At 35.3% G+C, this 18747-nt stretch overlaps 2 protein-coding genes across 2 annotated transcripts; both read right to left on the bottom strand.

The window, feature by feature from the left end:
* Positions 1–739: 739 nt before the first annotated feature.
* LOC141677236 (importin beta-like SAD2) lies at positions 740–12162 on the bottom strand. Its single transcript, XM_074483063.1, has 22 exons — positions 11927–12162; positions 11238–11373; positions 11059–11146; positions 10825–10974; positions 10119–10281; positions 9562–9746; positions 9315–9488; positions 8873–9018; positions 7662–7785; positions 7394–7574; positions 6754–6913; positions 6623–6664; positions 6423–6541; positions 6129–6327; positions 5125–5256; positions 4396–4499; positions 4109–4288; positions 3522–3661; positions 3299–3438; positions 2978–3138; positions 1810–1939; positions 740–1691 (listed from the first exon to the last, which is right to left on the bottom strand). The coding sequence occupies exons 1-22, from the start codon at positions 12014–12016 to the stop codon at positions 1528–1530; spliced, it is 3108 nt and encodes a 1035-aa protein (XP_074339164.1). The 5' UTR covers positions 12017–12162; the 3' UTR covers positions 740–1527.
* Positions 12163–12553: 391 nt separating this feature from the next.
* LOC141680598 (uncharacterized) lies at positions 12554–13003 on the bottom strand. The gene has a single exon (XM_074486781.1). The coding sequence runs from the start codon at positions 13001–13003 to the stop codon at positions 12554–12556; it is 450 nt and encodes a 149-aa protein (XP_074342882.1).
* Between the last annotated feature and the right edge of the window lie 5744 nt (positions 13004–18747).

Raw genomic sequence — 18747 nt, 5'->3', positions numbered from 1 at the left:
AAAGCAGTTTTTAAATTTTACCAAACAGTTTTTTAACTGCTTTTCAGCGAAAAGCTGTTGTTGCTGTCTGCAACAGTAATACCAAACACACCCTAAATCGACTTCCTCCAAGATAGTCAAAATATTGCCCGTAACTATTTAGGTTGTTTTGAGATAAAACAAATAATTAATAATAATAATAATGAAAAAATATAAAGATAATATCTTACATCATACAAAAATAATATATTTATTATTATAAGAGCTTAAAATAATTAAATAAATATTTTGAGATTTGGACTGAAATTTAAATCAAACTATTAAAGTTGGAGAGAGATTCGGTCCAAATTTGGATCAGAGTGCTCTAAGGCCTCAATCTCGCAACCCGATGGCGGAGATTTAGCAATGACTAGAACTGTACAAGTAGGAGCTGCTTGGGAAGGAGAGTTGAAGAATCTTTTTCTTAAATTTTTCTAAATTTTCATAAGTATAAGTATTAAATATATATATATATATATATAGGGAACTGATCCCCAGCCATCGTTGGATGGGATGCAGCAGCCGCATTGTTTCATTGCGGGTGTACTCACCCGTCGCAATGAAACATTGCGACAGCCCGCAATGGCTGGTATATCCCAGCCAAGTTGGCTGTGGATAATTTCCCTAAAATATATATATATAAAGAATGGTCATTTATTGTGATGATATTATATTGACACAAAATTTAAAAAGACAAATGATATAAAACCTACAATATGTATGGTACAAACATTAAGAATTTTACATTCTTTAAACGAACAATAATCATTCATCCAGCATTCTGATAATTTTATTGCAATCTGCAAGCCACACTTTGGTTCGATGACCAAATATACAACAGATACAAAGCGGGAAGAAAAATAAACCAAAATATGTACATACACAGCATAAATTGCTGCTTCTATGACTTGATATCAAATCTGTTTAAACTGCAGGAAGAGGTACTCCGAACTGAACTCCGCAATGAATGTTACATCCAAATCATTGTTTGAAATACATATTCCAAATTTATGTGGCATGAGAACCAAAAAAATAAATATTTATAAGTCACCGCCGCAATCTCCAAAATTGAAAACCAAATAACCCCCCCCCCCCCCCCCCTCCTAGCTAAAAAGCTAGTGCCAGAGGCCAGAGGGTTACAAACAATTGATATACCCTCTCAACTGGGACTAGACCTGTATTTAATTGAAATCTGGAGATACAGAAAATCAAGACACACTATAGTGAACAACAAGACTGACTCACCCGATACCAGAAATAACATGTCCAAACCTACACATCACCAAAATAAGGAATTTCTGAGTTACCTATTCTTTTCATTTTCCTCATATTTTGATCAAGACATGACAATACATGATCCTGCATGGCACTCATCCCGTGCCATGACTGGTGAGTAATTGCAAAACTCCACGCTGACTGCAAAACTCATGATTTGACTACCAGCATAACTTGATCAATGGACTAACCAAACTGCAATACTTGTGCAGTAGCAGTGAGCCTGCCAGCAAATTATGAAGCAACTCTAACAGCTGATGCCTTTTCCAACTTCTCTTTCTCTATCTCAACTCTTCTCTGCTCCGCATGCTGAGCAACACCATTGGCTAGTGCTTGAAAATGAAAGTCCAGCGTTTGTGTAAGGCTTTGGAACCTTAATGGATCAGATGCTTGCAAAGCTAGATACAGAAGATTGACAAGGTGAATATTTGCATGTTAGCCTACTAAAAAGGATGTATTGTGAACTTAAACTAAAGATGGGTGAATAAGGGCAAAAGCAGTCGAAAAAATATATACCTTTAATTGTATCCACAAAGAAAACAAAGGGGTCGACCTCATCAATGGCTGATTGCAGTATTTCATCATCACTGAAGTCATCATCCGAGTCGTAGTCTTCATCTTCATCATCTGAAGGGAAACCGCTTGCCTACAATGCCATATTTCAGCTTCTGATAAATCTACTCACAGAATTGTCAAATGCAGAACACTGGGAGCATTAAAATTACATGATACACTGGAAAAGATAGTTACAAAGTGATGGATGATACAACATATAAAATTCAGCATATACTCGTACAGTCATACTGAATGAGCTTCTAAATTATATAATTGTTCCTTTTGTTGATTATAAAATCTAAACATGAATACAAATATCTCGAATTTAGGAGATTTAAAATCATACTAAGTTCAGAAAATTTCAGACTTACTGCAATCACAACTGTTGTGATGCATACGTACCTTTCCATTTAAAAGGCTAAGACAACTCTAGAACTGGTTATTACACAGCATGCATTAACATGTACAAAACCCTATTAAGAGCAGTTTCACCTAGTATGTATGAATATAAGAGGGTAATCCTTTTATAGCATAGTGGAAAGGACCGAGAGATGCATTTAAGACACAACTAATGAAGTTGTCAGTTTATAACAAAACTTCAATAGTTTGCAGTAAACTTTGACAAATTTGTTTGTCTTGATTTATAATTTGGAATTCTTTGAACCAATAACTTGCACCACTAATCCCCTACAGTTTTAACTTTACGTGTAAATCCCGTATTAAAATTCAAAATCACCATATCACAGGTGTTCTATACTACATCAGACTCACTGTTTTGATGATTAATAAGCTATATAGATGCCGAGAAAAAAAAAATCACACCCTCATTTTACATATATTACCATAAATGAAACTGGTACATGTGATGTGAAGGACTTATTTTTGTTTTGCAATACAACTATACTTGGTATTTTTAGCAGGATATGATGGCATTAAAATGAAGAAGAGATCTATTATCTATAACTTGTGATACTGATCCGTTCAGTATGACCATCAATTAAAAGCAGATATTTTATTGAGGAAAAAACTAGTTAGTTACTAGAGGGTTTTTTTTCGTGGAATAATGGTCATACTTTTTATCTGGTTATCTGATTATTTCTTTAATAAGTGTACATAAAATGTAACAAACCTGTGCAGCAAATTTCTTATGTCTTGCGCTACTGGCTTCATCTCCATCCTCAGCATCGATCCCCATTTCCTTGTCAGATGCATCGGCATCATCATCCTCGTCATCCTCGTCAAAGCTGCCCATATCATCAATATCCTCGACCTCCTCTTCTTTTGACGCTTCTACAAAGTTAAAAGTAACATGAAACATGATTAGAAGGAAGACAAACCAGCTTTTCATTTTTACTTCTACAAACAAGACCATATAGGAGATGACTTGAACTAATCATTTACAACACAATAAACATCAAAACAAAGGAGAAAGGAGGAAGAGACTATTCACCTGCTACTTGATCTTTGTAGGCAACAAGCAAATCAAGAGTGGCCTTAAAAACACGCTCCAATGCTTCTCCTGGTAACTGATCCACAGGAAGCGGAAGCAGTGATGTTAAACCCAAGCAGCAAATCTTTTTATCATGTTCCCTGGAACACCCACATGATAGACTAGTTAGCAATCAACAATTCTAAAGCACAGATAATAAATGCCTAAGACGAAGACAGTTCACCTCTTAAAATTGGTCTTGGTACCACTCTTTTTTGTTTGCTGCAACATTTGGAACCAATGATTGAATACCTCTGTAGCGATACCAAGTTTATGCAATATATTGAGAGTCAAAGCTGCGTTGTAGTAAAGGGCATCAGCAATCTGCAGAAAAACAAAATACACTTTTAGTCCTATGATTCGCAACCTCCGAGATAGCGTACAAATATAATGCTACACCCAAAAATCTGATATATTATATATACCAAGAAATACTACAATTCACTGTCTATAAACTTGACTTGGTTTTGCAAATTAGTTAAACATTAACCAGAGCTGTTTTCTTAATAATGTATCACAGTGTCATGTCATGCATTACATAAAACCCAGTCAGCTACCACGGATACTATGTACTTTCAAAATCCCATGAACCCAAACAATATGACATATTACACCAGATGCAAACCCTTTAGAACTAAAAGAGTGAAAATATTTGCAATCACTAAGGATGAGTAAAATCAAGATTTTAAGTTCGGCTGAAGGGTGCGGTCCATTTACAGTTTTACACAGTCCAAAGAAAAAGGTGTTATCAGGAGACTCCAAGTTTCTTACCACTTGCATCAAAAGGCATTTCAAATATGGTCTCTCAGTTACACGCAACCGTTCAACTGTTATTCTAATATATGGTTCAACCCAAAGATCCACCTGTCCCCTGCAGTTCAGGAACATCACTTCAACGAGCTTAGGTGCAGGCTCAATATCATTGTCCTCCAAATTTTTATCTCCCAGAATCTATATTATAGACAGAAAACACAGACAAGACTAAACATAAGAAAATGATACTCGTTATGAAAAATATGGACTGTGCAATAGATAAATTTAGAGAAAAGTCAGCTTACAGTTGAAATCACATTCCAAAGACTTTGCTGATAGTCTGGTTCCTTGCAGGAGAGGAAATGAGTTGTACTCCTAGATATAAAGTTTTCCAACGGAACCAAAATATCTGGGCAAACAATAATAACACCCATAAGAACTTATCATGAATAAGTGCATATGAACAGAATCTGATAAGAATCCAATGTATGAGGACTGAGGTTGTACTTCCATTATTTAACTACTTCGTCATGCACTTTTAGTCTGGGAACTGGAAAAATAGAACTCCTTAGACCAAGCAAAAACAAATTAAATCTAATAACAGACCCCAGTTTACCCCTTCCCTATCAGCAGCTATGAAGAATATCAATTGAACAAATTACTCTCTACACATAAAGGCAAGCTTTCTGGATTTTGAAGAGGAGATGCTCTAACATCATTGCTGCTTTATAACCTAATTGTGATGGGAACTAGGGTGTGGCTGTATAATTAGATGGCTTCCTCAGACTCAAATTCTGAATAATAAAGAATTTGTAATAACACAAACATGTCATTCATTAATATCCATGAAAGAGTATTTCTGCGAATTCAAACTATGCAGTATCACTTATTCTATAATCATGCGAGTAGTACAAGCATTACCTGTGTCATAAGATTTATAAGGAACAAAGGGAAAACATCGGGGAAGGAGAGGGGTATCAATATGTAGGCTTTTAGGCAAATTATTTGCAGTTAACATTTGAACAAAAACATACTTGAAAAAAAATCAATAGCCCATTCACCCAGCGCTTCCGTCATTAAAGGCCAAAGAGTCCACATATCCATGGATATTGACGGTGAGAAAAAGGTCATGTACGAGACAATCTCCAAAACTTCTTCAAGGACCTCTGCAGAAAAGTATTGGATTAGACAAGTACATGTAAATTTCCATTAGAATAATATAGTGCACAAGTCTTGAAAGATAAACTGTAACTCAAAGATAAGAATACTGTTCAAATTATTCAAATAAGTCAGTAAAAAGGAAGTACAGTAGAAGCTAAGTGTAGTAAAGTAATCTTGTGGCAATCAAAAAAAGTAGTTCTAGTAATCCAGAACCATTAGTATGAGAAAATCCACTAGCAAAACCATAGTCGCCGACAACAATTTATTGAGTAATTATAATTCCTTTAATGTTTTGAGGTCCACCTGCTACTTGCTAAAATGGACTAAAGTATGTCCCACATAAAATAAAATCATCCACGTTTCACTTGATGCAGAAACTATCCAACTTTTAGTTATATAGGGGTGTGGTACAGCCTCTGTAAAAGGATGCCATGCACAAATTGAAAATAAGGCATGATTCACAAGCATTTAACTCTTATTTATCATTCTTATGGGCTTTCACATGAAAAGGGGAGTGAAGAAATTTTACAGCAACTCCAAAAGGGTCAAACATTTTAATCTCAAATTATGCTAACCTTGTCCTCAATAAGATTGTAGGTGTACCAATTTGCTTTTTTACTTTGATCTCTTTTTCTAATTCATTAAGGTGGTGGTTAATATAGGAAAGGTGTAGACTGTGCACAATGTTGAGGTAAGAATATATGTTTATGATATAGCATATCCACTTTGTATTATAAATCCTTTTCCCGTAAAGCACATATTCCCAAAATATTGTATCATAAATTTATTTGGATGAAACAACCTTAATGCAGATAAATGCAAACATAAAGAATTTCAGTAAAAACTATATACAAATGCCATCAAGTAAAATAAGTACCTTGTCCATCAGTCGTCAGCATTCTACGCATGATTGGAAGCAAAGTTGGTTCAATATGGACAAAAAGGTGAGGCAGACTGCTTACTGACTCGAGTATCGTACTTATGGCACGCAAGCAACCAACTGCTGCCAAAGCACCTGGATCATCAGCTTCATCATCAGCCTCGGCAGTGTTCATACACTTCCAAAATGCAGCAGCCTGGAAAGATGATTTATTTTCACAACAAGCTATTAGAAGTAGCTAAAACAAAAAAAAATTACCTAAACATTTTAATAACATATATAGTAGCTCACCAGATTCTGACACAATCCAAGAGCATAGGGTGCCATCTCTTCTCCAAACTTGTCAACGATAGTTTCAAGAGTAAACACAAGATCCTCATTTTCAATTTCATTCATCAGCTTAAAAAATTCTGAAGAAAAGAAGACATATTTACATTCTGCCACAGGAGTGTATGAGAAACTATCCATGAACAATTATTTAGATAATATACCATCAAGCAATTGTGGAAGCATCGGTCTAATTTCATTTAAATCTGCAATTTAAAATACAACTGAAACATAAGGTCAAACAATTTGAGGAGCAAGAAAACAGAAGGCATAATGAAACCAAGAAAAAGGCTACCCTTGCAGGCTTCGACAAATGAACGTAATGCAAACACAGAATCAACGCGAACTGGAAGCTCTGGGTCCCGCATTCCCGCCACAACAATTTGCAATGCTTTACGAAAGTTGTTCATATCTGAGAAGTTAATATGAGCATACTGTCCAGCAACCCATGCAGCCTGACATTGCAACCACGGGAGAATTATGATGAGATGAAATTAAATATAAGTGCATTTGCTTTATCTTGAACGAATTTGAAAAAAAAATATGATATCTATGTCCATTAAAGAACAATGCTAATGATGGAACTTGAACAGAATCATAGTATAAAATTTGAAACCATTAGTAAGTAGCCTGCAGAACCATCTACATGGACCAATACCACCACGGCCACAATGCAATTTACATATAGTAATGATTTATATCTTATCATGAATAATGAGCAATGTACAGAATGCTCGCAATAATTATTTCTCAACATGTATCCACCAAAAATACATGTGCTCAAATTCTGGTAGGGACACATTATGTATTATCTATGAATAACTGACAGTTTAGGTTCTTGCAGAGCTAGGAAAACATAAACCAATAGCAAAAAAAGTCATTATTAATATGGAACCATACAGAAAATTCAAAAATAGAAAGAAAAAAAAAGGTACCTTGGCTCTAAGATGGCCCAAAGGACTACTGAACTCCGGATAAACATGCTGTACTAACATTCTCTCAAGCTCAGACTTGTAAGGATCTGTTTGTTTCAGTTTATCACACAGTACTCCAATTGCCAGTAGAGCACCATCTTTTTGTCTATAAGGTTTATATTCTGCTGCTGTCTCGTCATATCTGATTAGAAATAGGTATCAAACAGGATAAATCTTCATAATGTATAATTGTTACATTACTACATAATTGTTGCATTACTATATTAACCTCTTAAAAATCTCCACAATGTATAATACAAATTTCTGAAGGTTCTCTTTTCCACGCTTCCTTATTAACTCACTCACAAAATCCATGGCAGCAGTTCTAGGACTGTACAAATCTTCAATAATATCTGCAAGGGAGGAGAAAATAACTCAACTAATCCACGCCAGGTATGTAAACAAAGCCACTTGTCAGAATAAAAATGCTAATGACCTAAATCGCTTTCATTTAAATACTTATTTTAGAAAAGAAGTCCGAATGGGAGTCCCGTCCCAGTAAGTTGCCAAAACTGTGGCTCAATCATGAAAAAAATCCATGCCACATGTAGATCACTATATATAAACTGCTAAAAGAGCTCTAATTTCTAAACCAATAACCTTAATCCCTACCCACAAAAATTTGAAAAGAAATTACAGAAGCAAATGCACCTAATTCGGTCAGTCGACTCAGTCTTAATTGGATTATCCTTTTACTTGCGACAAACCAACTTCTATGGCACTCCTGCCAAACCAAACACCAAAGACAATGAAATCTTTACCAGTACGCTCCTAAACCTCCTCAATAACCTAAGAGCGTTTGAGAATCTAGATATATCACCACCAAACTTGGCAGAGATAGAATCCAAATAAAAAGCTCAATGCTACATAACAAAGCTTAAGAAAAACATTTGTCGATATCCAACAAATGAAGGAAAAAAGACTAGTAACAAGAGCCTCGAGAGAAGAATCCTATCCAGGAAAAGAATCAACCTTCCTCGGTATTCCCTCCTTTAATATCATGCCTGACCTTTAAACAGTCTTCAATACAGAACTCATCATGATTTCCAAAATCAAGAACATGGAAACAAAAATAGCACTATAGACACTCAATTACTGCATAAACTTCATTTTTCTAAATTCGCAAAAACACAAGGGTCAGCCCATTCTAAAATAGACAGTAGAACAGGATCTCCTCAAACTGCCATATTCAAACTTTTCTAAGATGAAGAAAAGCAACTGTTGCTCATGATCATACTAGAAACTCTTTAACATCACCTTTCTCAATCTCTGCGACAGACTAAAACCATATCATTCATGTATCCTTTGGAAACTCTAATATGCACAGAGGTTCTTGATATTACCTCTAAACTAGCTTGGCTCACTCATGGTCACTCTTTTTCCCCTATGTGGCTAGTAAGAACTTTTTTCATAGTACATACAGTGGCCAAGATGACTTACCATAACCCTTCCTAACATATTCATGTGGGTCTTCATCCCAAAGTTTTTGATCATTGTCATTGAAGCACATAAGAGGAAAAATGATTTCAAACAGTACAACATCAAGTCTTGGTTGAAGCAGAGCATAGGTGTTATTCTTTGATACGCTGCAAAGGAGTCAAAAAAGAAAAATTAAGCACAAAATTACAACAGTAATGCAGTGTCATATCTGGTCACTGTATGGAATGACAGGGAGCTCAATCTTAAGTTTAGCTCAATGTCACTCTTTCATATTCATAAGCTTGATGTCCCATCAGCAAGTTAACATCATTTGGAAACAGCCAACAAATTAACAGATAGTTATATTTGCCCCTTTATCACACAGATCCAATACACGAGACGGCAGAGGTATGAACATATTACTTGCTCAAAGTTGAATCTGAAATATAAATAAAACAAATACCTGTTGCTTAAATATTGCAAAGTAAGATTGGTAACTCTATCAGGCAGATAGCCACCAAGTCGAATCACATTTAACAAATTTAAATGGCATTCCATAATTTTTGCAGCAAAATTTTTTTGGAACATTTGAGCAAAAGCTTTATTTTCCGGGTTTCGAAGTTTCAAATCTCCAAACCTGTAAAGAAAAATGCACCAAAAATCAGATGAAGAAACTCTTACCATATTAGTATTCAAATCAGTAAACTAACCGTGTATAAAGCCGATTTAATATGTGCACTGTCCACTTCTTGACCTTCCACCAACCCCAAGATTTCCTAAGTTCTGGATCAGCAGGTTCTCCTTCTGAGGGAACAGGTCTCTCTAAGATATTCAAGAAAAGAACCATCCAAGCACTGAACACGTTTGGATCAAACAATTGCTTTGGAATCTCCAACTGAAATTTTTTTAAAAGAACTAAGAGAAGATATTATATTATTCATCGACTCCTTTCATCAATTAATGAGAGACAAATACTACTCAAAAATCTTGCTATAGAAGCCCAAATTTTAAAATTTATAGGATCTTAGGTTTCTTATAGTTAACACGATAAAGTAAGCCACAGTGCCACACACCCACACTTTAGACCAATAACCGGAACAAGATGTTCGGAGTTGATTTTTCAGAGGGGAAATGGCAGAAAGCGTAAAATTTAATACTAAATTCCTCCTATAAGCATATTAATATCACCAAGCAGTAAAAAAAGCAAGTTAAATACTAAATTTAATGTTCAAGACCACACAAAAAATATCTTTCTTCAAGAACATACATATATAGAAGACCAAAATATTTTGCAGATGAGCTTCATCAAGTCTGCTACTTCAATCGAAGGATTATTAATTTGCACAAGCCTGTTAAATATGTTTAGCAGATGAGGAAATGTTTCTTCCACAATCTGATACACTGGTGTCCTCTCCTCGTCTGATTTAAACCTATACAATTGCAAAAAATGAGAATGCTTTTAGCTAACAATCTTATACATAAATATACATACACGTGTATATATATCTACATAAAAGATCAAATTTCTAAAGGATATTAATTTTCTTCTGGCCCGACAATAACCAACATGTAGAGTTTTGAAAGTGTAAAGAAAATACTACTGATGAATAGAGAAGGAAATAAGGAACTTCGACACAGTAAAAAATGTCTAAGAGATTCAAAAGAACCTCGTAAAAAAATTCCATTAAATTCGGCATTTTTCAAACTTTCAACAGAAAATTTTAAGTTACTTTTTCTTTCTATTAACTCTCAAGTAAAGCTCAAAAGACAAAAGATGCACACGACTACAACTATCTGAATCACATACTTGTAGAAAAGTAACCATGCAACAAGCTCATATACTTGGCAATTATTAAGCAATTTTGCAAGTGTGATCAAATCTCCCAAATGAAAATTTAAGTGTTAAAAAAAGTTTCCTCAGAGGTAGCAGAGGATGAAGAATTGAATCAAAAGCCAGGTATCAAGTCACTTACTCATATTTTCTTGAAAGTAGCCTCAACACAAATAAAGCTCCATAAACTTGTTGATCTTGAAGATTATGCTTCACCCAGTGTAGAAGACTGGGCCATTGCTCTGGGTAGTCTGAATATATGATAGTCTTGATGCACTCGCCAAGTTGTACCCTATGAAAATGCAGAGACAGAAATTAAGAGACTTGTTCACCTCATAAATTCTTTAGGAAAACCTACGTAGCATTTAAAACTTACCTCAACAATGGAGGAACTTGGACCACAAACACAAGAATATTCTGCCTGATCAGATCTTTATCACCAGGAAGAATTTTTGATTGCTCGTCTAATCCACAATATATAGACATAAGAACCATGATCAAGAAACAACTTCAAGAACCCCCCCCCCAACATAATCAAGTAAACCAATCCCGTACCTGGATCATGAGGAGACCAATTCTTAGAAACAAAATTCTTGAAATGAATACTTGCAACCTGTCGTACCGCCAAGTCACAATTTCCATCCACAATGATCTGCAACATCCTCACCAAATGCTGAGGTGTATACTGGAACTGCACAACACAACAAATGATCACAAAAAATCACAAGATCAACAATTATGCAATCACGCGATAAACCATATATCCGAAAAAAAGTGAAAGTGGAAACCGCCAAAAAAACCCAAAACATATAGAGGGCCATTATAAGCTTTATAATGTATAATTCTCGATGCAGAATTGTTACATTTACATCCACAGATATAATGAGTGAGCAATTGATTATAAATATAGCCAAGGATTCCAATGAGAACATTTTTTACAGAAAAAACAATGATCTACACTTCTCGTATGATATACTCTTCCGCACTGTATTTTCTAAAAAGTGTTCTCCGTGTAATCCAACAGTTAAATCATAATTCAACACTTATAATCACAAAAACCTAATTCAATTCCACTAATTTATCCAATATTGACAATCAGCTAAGTTAATTTAAAAAACAACAAATACATATAAACAGAGAGGGAGAGAGAGAGAGAGGGAGGGAGAGAGAGAGAGAGAGAGAGAGAGCGAGGGAGGGAGGGAGAGAGAGCGAGGGAGGGAGGGAGAGAGAGAGAGAGAGATTACCTGATTAAGGCTATCTTCAGCAGCTTTGCGTTCATGGGGATTGGGGCTAAGTGCAGCTTGGAGAATCACAGCCAAGCTATGCACGTCCATCTTTGATCAAAACCAATACAATTGACACACAGAGTCAATATAACAGTGTGTGTTTTTTAGGGTTTATAGGGAGAGAGGAGGTGAGTGTGCTGTGTGTGTTTATGTGTGTGTAAATGTTGTATGTATTTATGTGATGATGACGATGATTAGGGTTTTGGATGCTCTGGTGTAATTTTGACCAACTGGGACCGTTATTTTGCGTCACTCTACCAACAAGGCAATAACGGTAAATTTCTATAAATTAATTATTTCAGAATTAAAAAATTTTATTAACTATTCATGTAATATTGGTACATTCTTGATACTTTGCGTTTCTTTTTTTTTTAGAAAATGAAATTCATTAATCAATACGAAAAATCACCCAAAACATACTCCAACACGCAGGAAGGAGGAAGGAGGAGAAGTAAAAGAGTTCACAGTTCCTAATAAATAACAAACAGGGGAGTTTAGCTAAATTAGCTAAATTGTGGGTTACACTGTTCGCTTGCCTTCGAACGCTTGCCTTCAAACATGTTGAACTTTTAAGTTTATTCTTTATCATAGAATATGCCTACAACTATCCAGAATGCTACCAACCTCAGAAAAATATGTAATACCCTTCAGCAAAGCACTTACCACATTTAGAGCATCACATTCAATCAAAACATTTTGCAGTCCCATACTTTCAATCCAACGGAGAGCCTCATAAACTGTTATTGCTTCAGCCTCCATGCTAGTCATCATCTCTGACATACAACTTTGAACTCCAGCATTAAACCTTCCTCTGTCATCTTTCAGTACCATACCAATTTTAAATGAACAACAGCCTTCATAAACTGAAGCATCTATATTTACTTTTTGCCAACTCACATGTGGACACTTCCATCTTGTTGGAGACTCTTGTTCACTTTTATGAAGCACAAGACTCGGAGTCTGATTTTTTTCCTGAGCCTTCTGCCATTCTTCAACCATCTTGAATGCAACTTCCATAGCCACATTTGGAGGCATCTGTTTTCCTTCCCAAACTTTCCTTTTACGCGCAAACCAAATTCCCCATAGTGTTCGTGCTAATCTTTCCAAACTCGAACTCGTTTCTATGTTAAGCCTTTCCAAAACTCATGTATGTAAATAAGTGTTCCACAATCGTTGTATCATACTCCTCACCTGTGTATGACCAGCATCCTCTTGCAAATGGACATTCTAAGAAACGTGACGAAAGTGTTCCACTTCAACATTGAACATGGGACAGATAATCGGAGTATTCACTCATTTCCCTCTTAGTATAATCCTTACTGGTAAGTTGCGTCTGCACACCCTCCACAAGAAAAACCTCATTTTATTTGGGATTTGGAGCTTCCATAGCCTAGCCCAGCCTTGAGAGTCACTCTCCATATTTTGAGTATGATGCCTTTTTGATGCCTTTCGAACCACCAATGATAACTCGATTTAACTGTGTATTGTTCATCCTTAGTATACAACCATGTTATTCTTAGTATGGATTTATAAAGTGTATTCCTTTAAAATATCATTACAAAATAAAATTTTGAGTTTGTGGAACACGCACGCTTGTGTATATGATTGTAAACAAACATAACCTATAAATTCATATATTCATGGTAAAACTTGACGTAATGTTACGTGTGCGCGAGATAAATGGTTAATAAGTTTGTTATTTACTAACAATCAATAATAGGATGATTTGTAAAAGGGTGGGTTGAATACAAATGATAAATTTTATTTTTTTTAAACTTAATCAATTGTTAACTGAAATAAAAATACAAGATATAAAAATTTCAGATGGTTTATTTTTCGACTTGCAACATGAGTTATATATTGAAGAAATAATTTGTGTAAATTACAAGACTTTTACAACATATTTTTACAGTGTTTCTCTTAGAGATAGTACTCTCAACTAAACTTCACGGAAAACTCTATTTTCTTATTTCTTAGAGGATACATTGCTACAGCTTGGTTTATATAACACCAAGTTACAATCTTTACTAGTCAATTCGACACACGGTCTTCTGAGTCCAGTAAAATTGTTTCTGCATTCTTTCCCGTGAAACTTGATAAATGAGGCTAGATTTTATATTGATTTATTACTTTGAATAACCTTCCAATTTGTCATGCATAGAAATAGAATATTTATTCTTTTTTTCAAATTTGATATCACATGCACGTTTTTTCTTGGCTTCCATTTTCAAACTGAGATCTTCTACCAACCCATGTGTTTTGTCATATTTGATATATGTGCTCTGTCAAGTCACTGTCAATCATTATTTGCTACTTTAACTATTGATAATGTAATCTTCTTGGTAGTTGATGAGTCGGTGCCTTCAACCGTCGATAGTCTATCCTCCTTAGTCGTTGGTGACCCACTTCACTTAGACATAATTACATGGCACTTCATATTTACAATTAACCGTCTTATTTTATTTATCCATTGAGTCAACTAAGACTATAAAAAGAATAATTACATCAATGACTATGTTAGATATATTTGATAATGTCATGGCTAATATGTTTTATGTTTAGCTTTCAGATCTTGTGTGAACAGGATAGATCAGTACTTAACTGTTGATCAGTACTTATACTGGAAGTCAGGACTTAAGGATATCAGTACTTATATTATCAGGAGATAATCATCAGAAGATAGATATCAGAACTTAAGTGCTGAAGGACAATCAGATAAGGACAGTAGCTGATTAAAGGAAAGAAGATAGAGATAAAACATAAGAAGAGATATGCATGAAGAAGGAATTCCGTGAAGAATGGAATACTTGGAATAGAAGATATCTGATTGATATATTTTAGGAAGCAGAATTATATTCCATATCAATTAGCGATTATCTTGTAACTGTGTAGTATATAAACACAGGCATAGGGTTTACACTATAAGTGTTATCATTATCGAAGTTATTATTCTTTATAACCCTAGCAGCTCTCGTGATATTTGTTCATCACTGAAAGGTAACAGTTCTATATTGTAACAGAGTTTATTGTTTCAATAAAGTTTGTTTTCTGTTACTCAAGTTCTTTAAGTTCGATTTGAGTGTACTATACACTGTATTCACCCCCTCTACAGTGTGTGTGTGACCTAACAATTGGTATCAGAGCCTATCTGTTAACTTACATACAGTTAAAGATCCAAACACAATCATGTCGGACACAGAAACTCCAACTAAGCCTACCACAACTGAGGAACCACCAAAGACACAAATTCAGAGTCGGTATGAGACCATCAGAGTCCCCATACTGAGACCATCTGAATATCCCATATGGAAGGTAAGGATGACCATGTTCCTGGAAGCAACAGATCCAGAATACCTGGATAGAATCAAGGAAGGTCCTCACAAACCAACCAAACTCGCTGTTGCAGTTGCAGGTGAAGCAGCAACGATCGTACCAAAGGAGAAGAGTGATTATACTGCTGAGGACATAGCATCAATTGCTAAGGATGCTAAGGTACGACACTTACTGCATAGTGCCATTGATAATGTAATGTCAAACAGGGTAATCAACTGCAAGACTGCTAAGGAGATATGGGATGCTCTGGAAACAAGATGTCAGGGAACTGACACAATTAAGAAGAACAGGAAGACAATACTCACTCAAGAGTATGAACACTTTGACTCAAAGACTAATGAGTCATTGAATGATTTATATGATAGATTTGTCAAACTTTTGAATGATTTGTCATTGGTTGATAAAGAGTATGATCTTGAAGATTCAAACCTTAAGTTCCTGTTAGCTCTTCCTGAATGCTGGGATTTGAAGGCAACGACAATAAGAGACAACTACAATCTTGATGAAACAACTCTTGACGAAATCTATGGAATGCTCAAGACACACGAGCTGGAGATGGAACAAAAAAGCAAGAGGAAAGGAGGAAAGTCAAGGACAGTTGCTCTTAAGGCTGAAGAAGAATTCCCCAAAGCAGCTTCCTCAAAGAAAGACAAGGGTAAAGCTCTTTTCATAAAGTTTGATACTGAGTCATCAAGTTCTGAGAGTGATGATGACTCAGATTCTGAAAGCTTGCCTGAGACTGATGCTGATGAGGAGATGATGAAACTGTGTGCTCTTATGGTGAAAGGAATCACAAAGATTGCATACAGGAAGTTCAGGAAGGGAAAGAAGTTTCCCAGGAAAAGCATAAGTTCTGATAAGAAGAATTTCAGAAGATCTGAAGGAAGAGGAGGAAAGTTTGACAGAGGAGATTACACCAATGTTAAATGCTATAACTGTGGTGAGAAAGGCCACATATCTCCTGACTGCAAGAAGGTAAAGGGTGACAAAGGCAAGGCTCTTGTCACAAAGCAGAAAAGCTGGACAGATACCTCAGACTCTGAAAGTGAGGAGAACTATGCATTAATGGTAAATGTTGATAAAGAAAGTGCTGATAGCAGTTCTGAAGCTGCTGAAACAAAGGTACCTGAGACTACTTATGCTTTTCATACTGATGATATTAATGAGTTGAGAAGATATCTTAAAACCATGTTTGTTAGCTATAGAGATCAAACTTTAACATGTGAAAGATTAACTTCTGAAAATCTTGCATATAAGAAAAGAAATGATTTTTTAGAAAAAGAGTTAGTCATATTCCATCAAACTCAGAAGGATAGAGATGATGCTTTTTATGTTAGGGATGAAGTGCTAAAAATGAATGAATCTCTAAAAACTGAGTTAGAAAAGGAAAGAGAGATAATCAGGACTTGGACTAACTCTGGCAGAACAACTCAAAATTTGCTAAGTAGTGAAAATTGGAAAGAGGGCTTAGGTTATGGAGAAAATAAGAATGATAAAGGAACTGAAGAAATTAAGCCTGTTGTTAAGCAAAAGCCAAAGTTAAAACCTGTTAAGTTTGTAACTGTAAAGTCTGATAATGAGAAATCAGAAGTTAAAAAGGAATTCACTTCTAACAAACTAAAACAGGAAAAGACAGCTGAAGTAAACATAGGCTTAATGACAAAGAAGCAGCTTAAGCATAAGCTGAAAGATGTCAAGAATGCAAACAAGGTAAAATCACCTAAGAAAAATAGGAATGGAAAGGAAGGTGTGAATAAAAGCAATGATTATAAACCTGTTCCTGATGCACCTAGGAAAACATGTCATAACTGTGGAAGTTCTAACCATCTGGCTTCTTTTTGCAGGAAAAATAAGAATATTAACTCCTTACCTTCGAAATCAGGAGTTAAGAGTCAGTCAGTTAGATACAAACCACAAAATCCTTGTTTTCATTGTGGTAGTTTATGGCATTCCATTTATACTTGTAAGGAATATCATAGTCTGTACCATGATTATTATCAAATAAAACCTTCTTTGAAGAAAGTTTCCATTGTTCCTTCTAGTATAAATTCTGATTCAAAGTCTGATAATGTAAATTCTGATAAGAAAAATGTTAACATAAACTCTGATGCTAAATCCGCTGCAAATGTTAACAAACTTAATAAGACCAAAGGATCCAAGCAAGTCTGGGTCCTTAAAACTAATAATTAGTGGTCTTTATGATTGCAAGGCAACAGGAAAAATATTCTAGTTCTGGACAGTGGATGTTCAGGTCATATGACTGGAAATAAGGCCCTGCTATCAGACTTTGTGGAGAAAGCTGGCCCAAGTGTTTCTTATGGAGATGGCAATATTGGAAAAACATTGGGATATGGCAATATCAATCTTGGGAATGTCATCATTAAAGAAGTAGCTCTGGTCTCAGGACTTAAACACAACCTTCTGAGTATAAGTCAAATCTGTGACAGAGGTTATCATGTTGATTTCTTTGAAGAACACTGTGAAATTGTGAGTAAATCTAAAGGCAAAGTTGTTCTGAAAGGATATAGACGTGGTAACATTTATGAAGCTAAGCTTTCAACAAGTACTGATGGCTCTGCAATCTGTCTGTTAAGTAGAGCATCAATTGAAGAAAGCTGGAATTGGCATAAGAAACTCTCTCATTTAAATTTCAAAAATATAAATGAACTGGTCAAGAAAGATCTTGTGAGAGGATTGCCAAACACAGTATTTTCTCCTGATGGTCTTTGTGATTCATGTCAGAAAGCCAAACAAAGAAAATCTTCATTCAAGAGCAAGACTGAATCATCAATTCTTGAGCCTTATCATCTTATACATGTTGATCTATTTGGTCCAGTAAATGTCATGTCTATTGCAAAGAAGAAGTATGCGTTGGTCATAGTGGATGAGTTCACCAGATACACATGGGTGTATTTCTTGCACACAAAAAGTGAAACTGCATCTATCTTGATTGATCATGTCAAACAGCTGGATAAAATGGTCAAAGATTCTGTGAAAATTTTAAGGAGTGATAATGGCACTGAGTTCAAGAATTTGATAATGGAAGAGTTCTGTAAAAGCCATGGAATAAAGCAGGAATTTTCTGCTCCTGGAACTCCACAGCAAAATGGAGTTGTTGAAAGGAAGAATAGAACTCTCATTGAAGCTGCACGTACAATGCTTGAAGAAGCAAAGCTTCCAACCTATTTCTGGGCTGAAGCTATGCAGACTGCTTGTTTTACTCAAAATGCAACACTCATTAACAAGCATGGAAAAACACCATATGAGATGGTGAAGAAAAAGAAGCCAAATCTGAAATATTTTCATGTATTTGGATGCAAGTGTTTTGCTCTCAAGACTCATCCTGAACAGCTATCAAAGTTTGATCTAAAAGCTGATGAAGGAATCTTTGTTGGATATCCACTTTCCACAAAAGCCTTCAGAGTCTATAATTTGAGAACAAAAGT

Source organism: Apium graveolens, chromosome 8 (genome assembly GCF_009905375.1).
Source record: "Apium graveolens cultivar Ventura chromosome 8, ASM990537v1, whole genome shotgun sequence".
Classification (NCBI taxonomy): domain Eukaryota; kingdom Viridiplantae; phylum Streptophyta; class Magnoliopsida; order Apiales; family Apiaceae; genus Apium; species Apium graveolens.
The sequence above is the reverse complement of the archived record's forward strand: the minus strand, read 5'-3'. Positions and strand labels throughout refer to the sequence as shown.

Excerpts from the sequence above, each read along its gene's own strand:
- LOC141677236 (XM_074483063.1), bottom strand. The coding sequence starts at position 12,016 with ATGGACGTGCATAGCTTGGCTGTGATTCTCCAAGCTGCACTTAGCCCC. Across the intron at positions 7,786-8,872 it reads ATATGTTAGGAAGGGTTATG|ATATTATTGAAGATTTGTAC; the intron begins GTAAGTCATCTT and ends CCTCCCTTGCAG. Across the intron at positions 6,328-6,422 it reads TTGGATTGTGTCAGAATCTG|GCTGCTGCATTTTGGAAGTG; the intron begins GTGAGCTACTAT and ends TCATCTTTCCAG.
- LOC141680598 (XM_074486781.1), bottom strand. The coding sequence starts at position 13,003 with ATGCCTCCAAATGTGGCTATGGAAGTTGCATTCAAGATGGTTGAAGAA.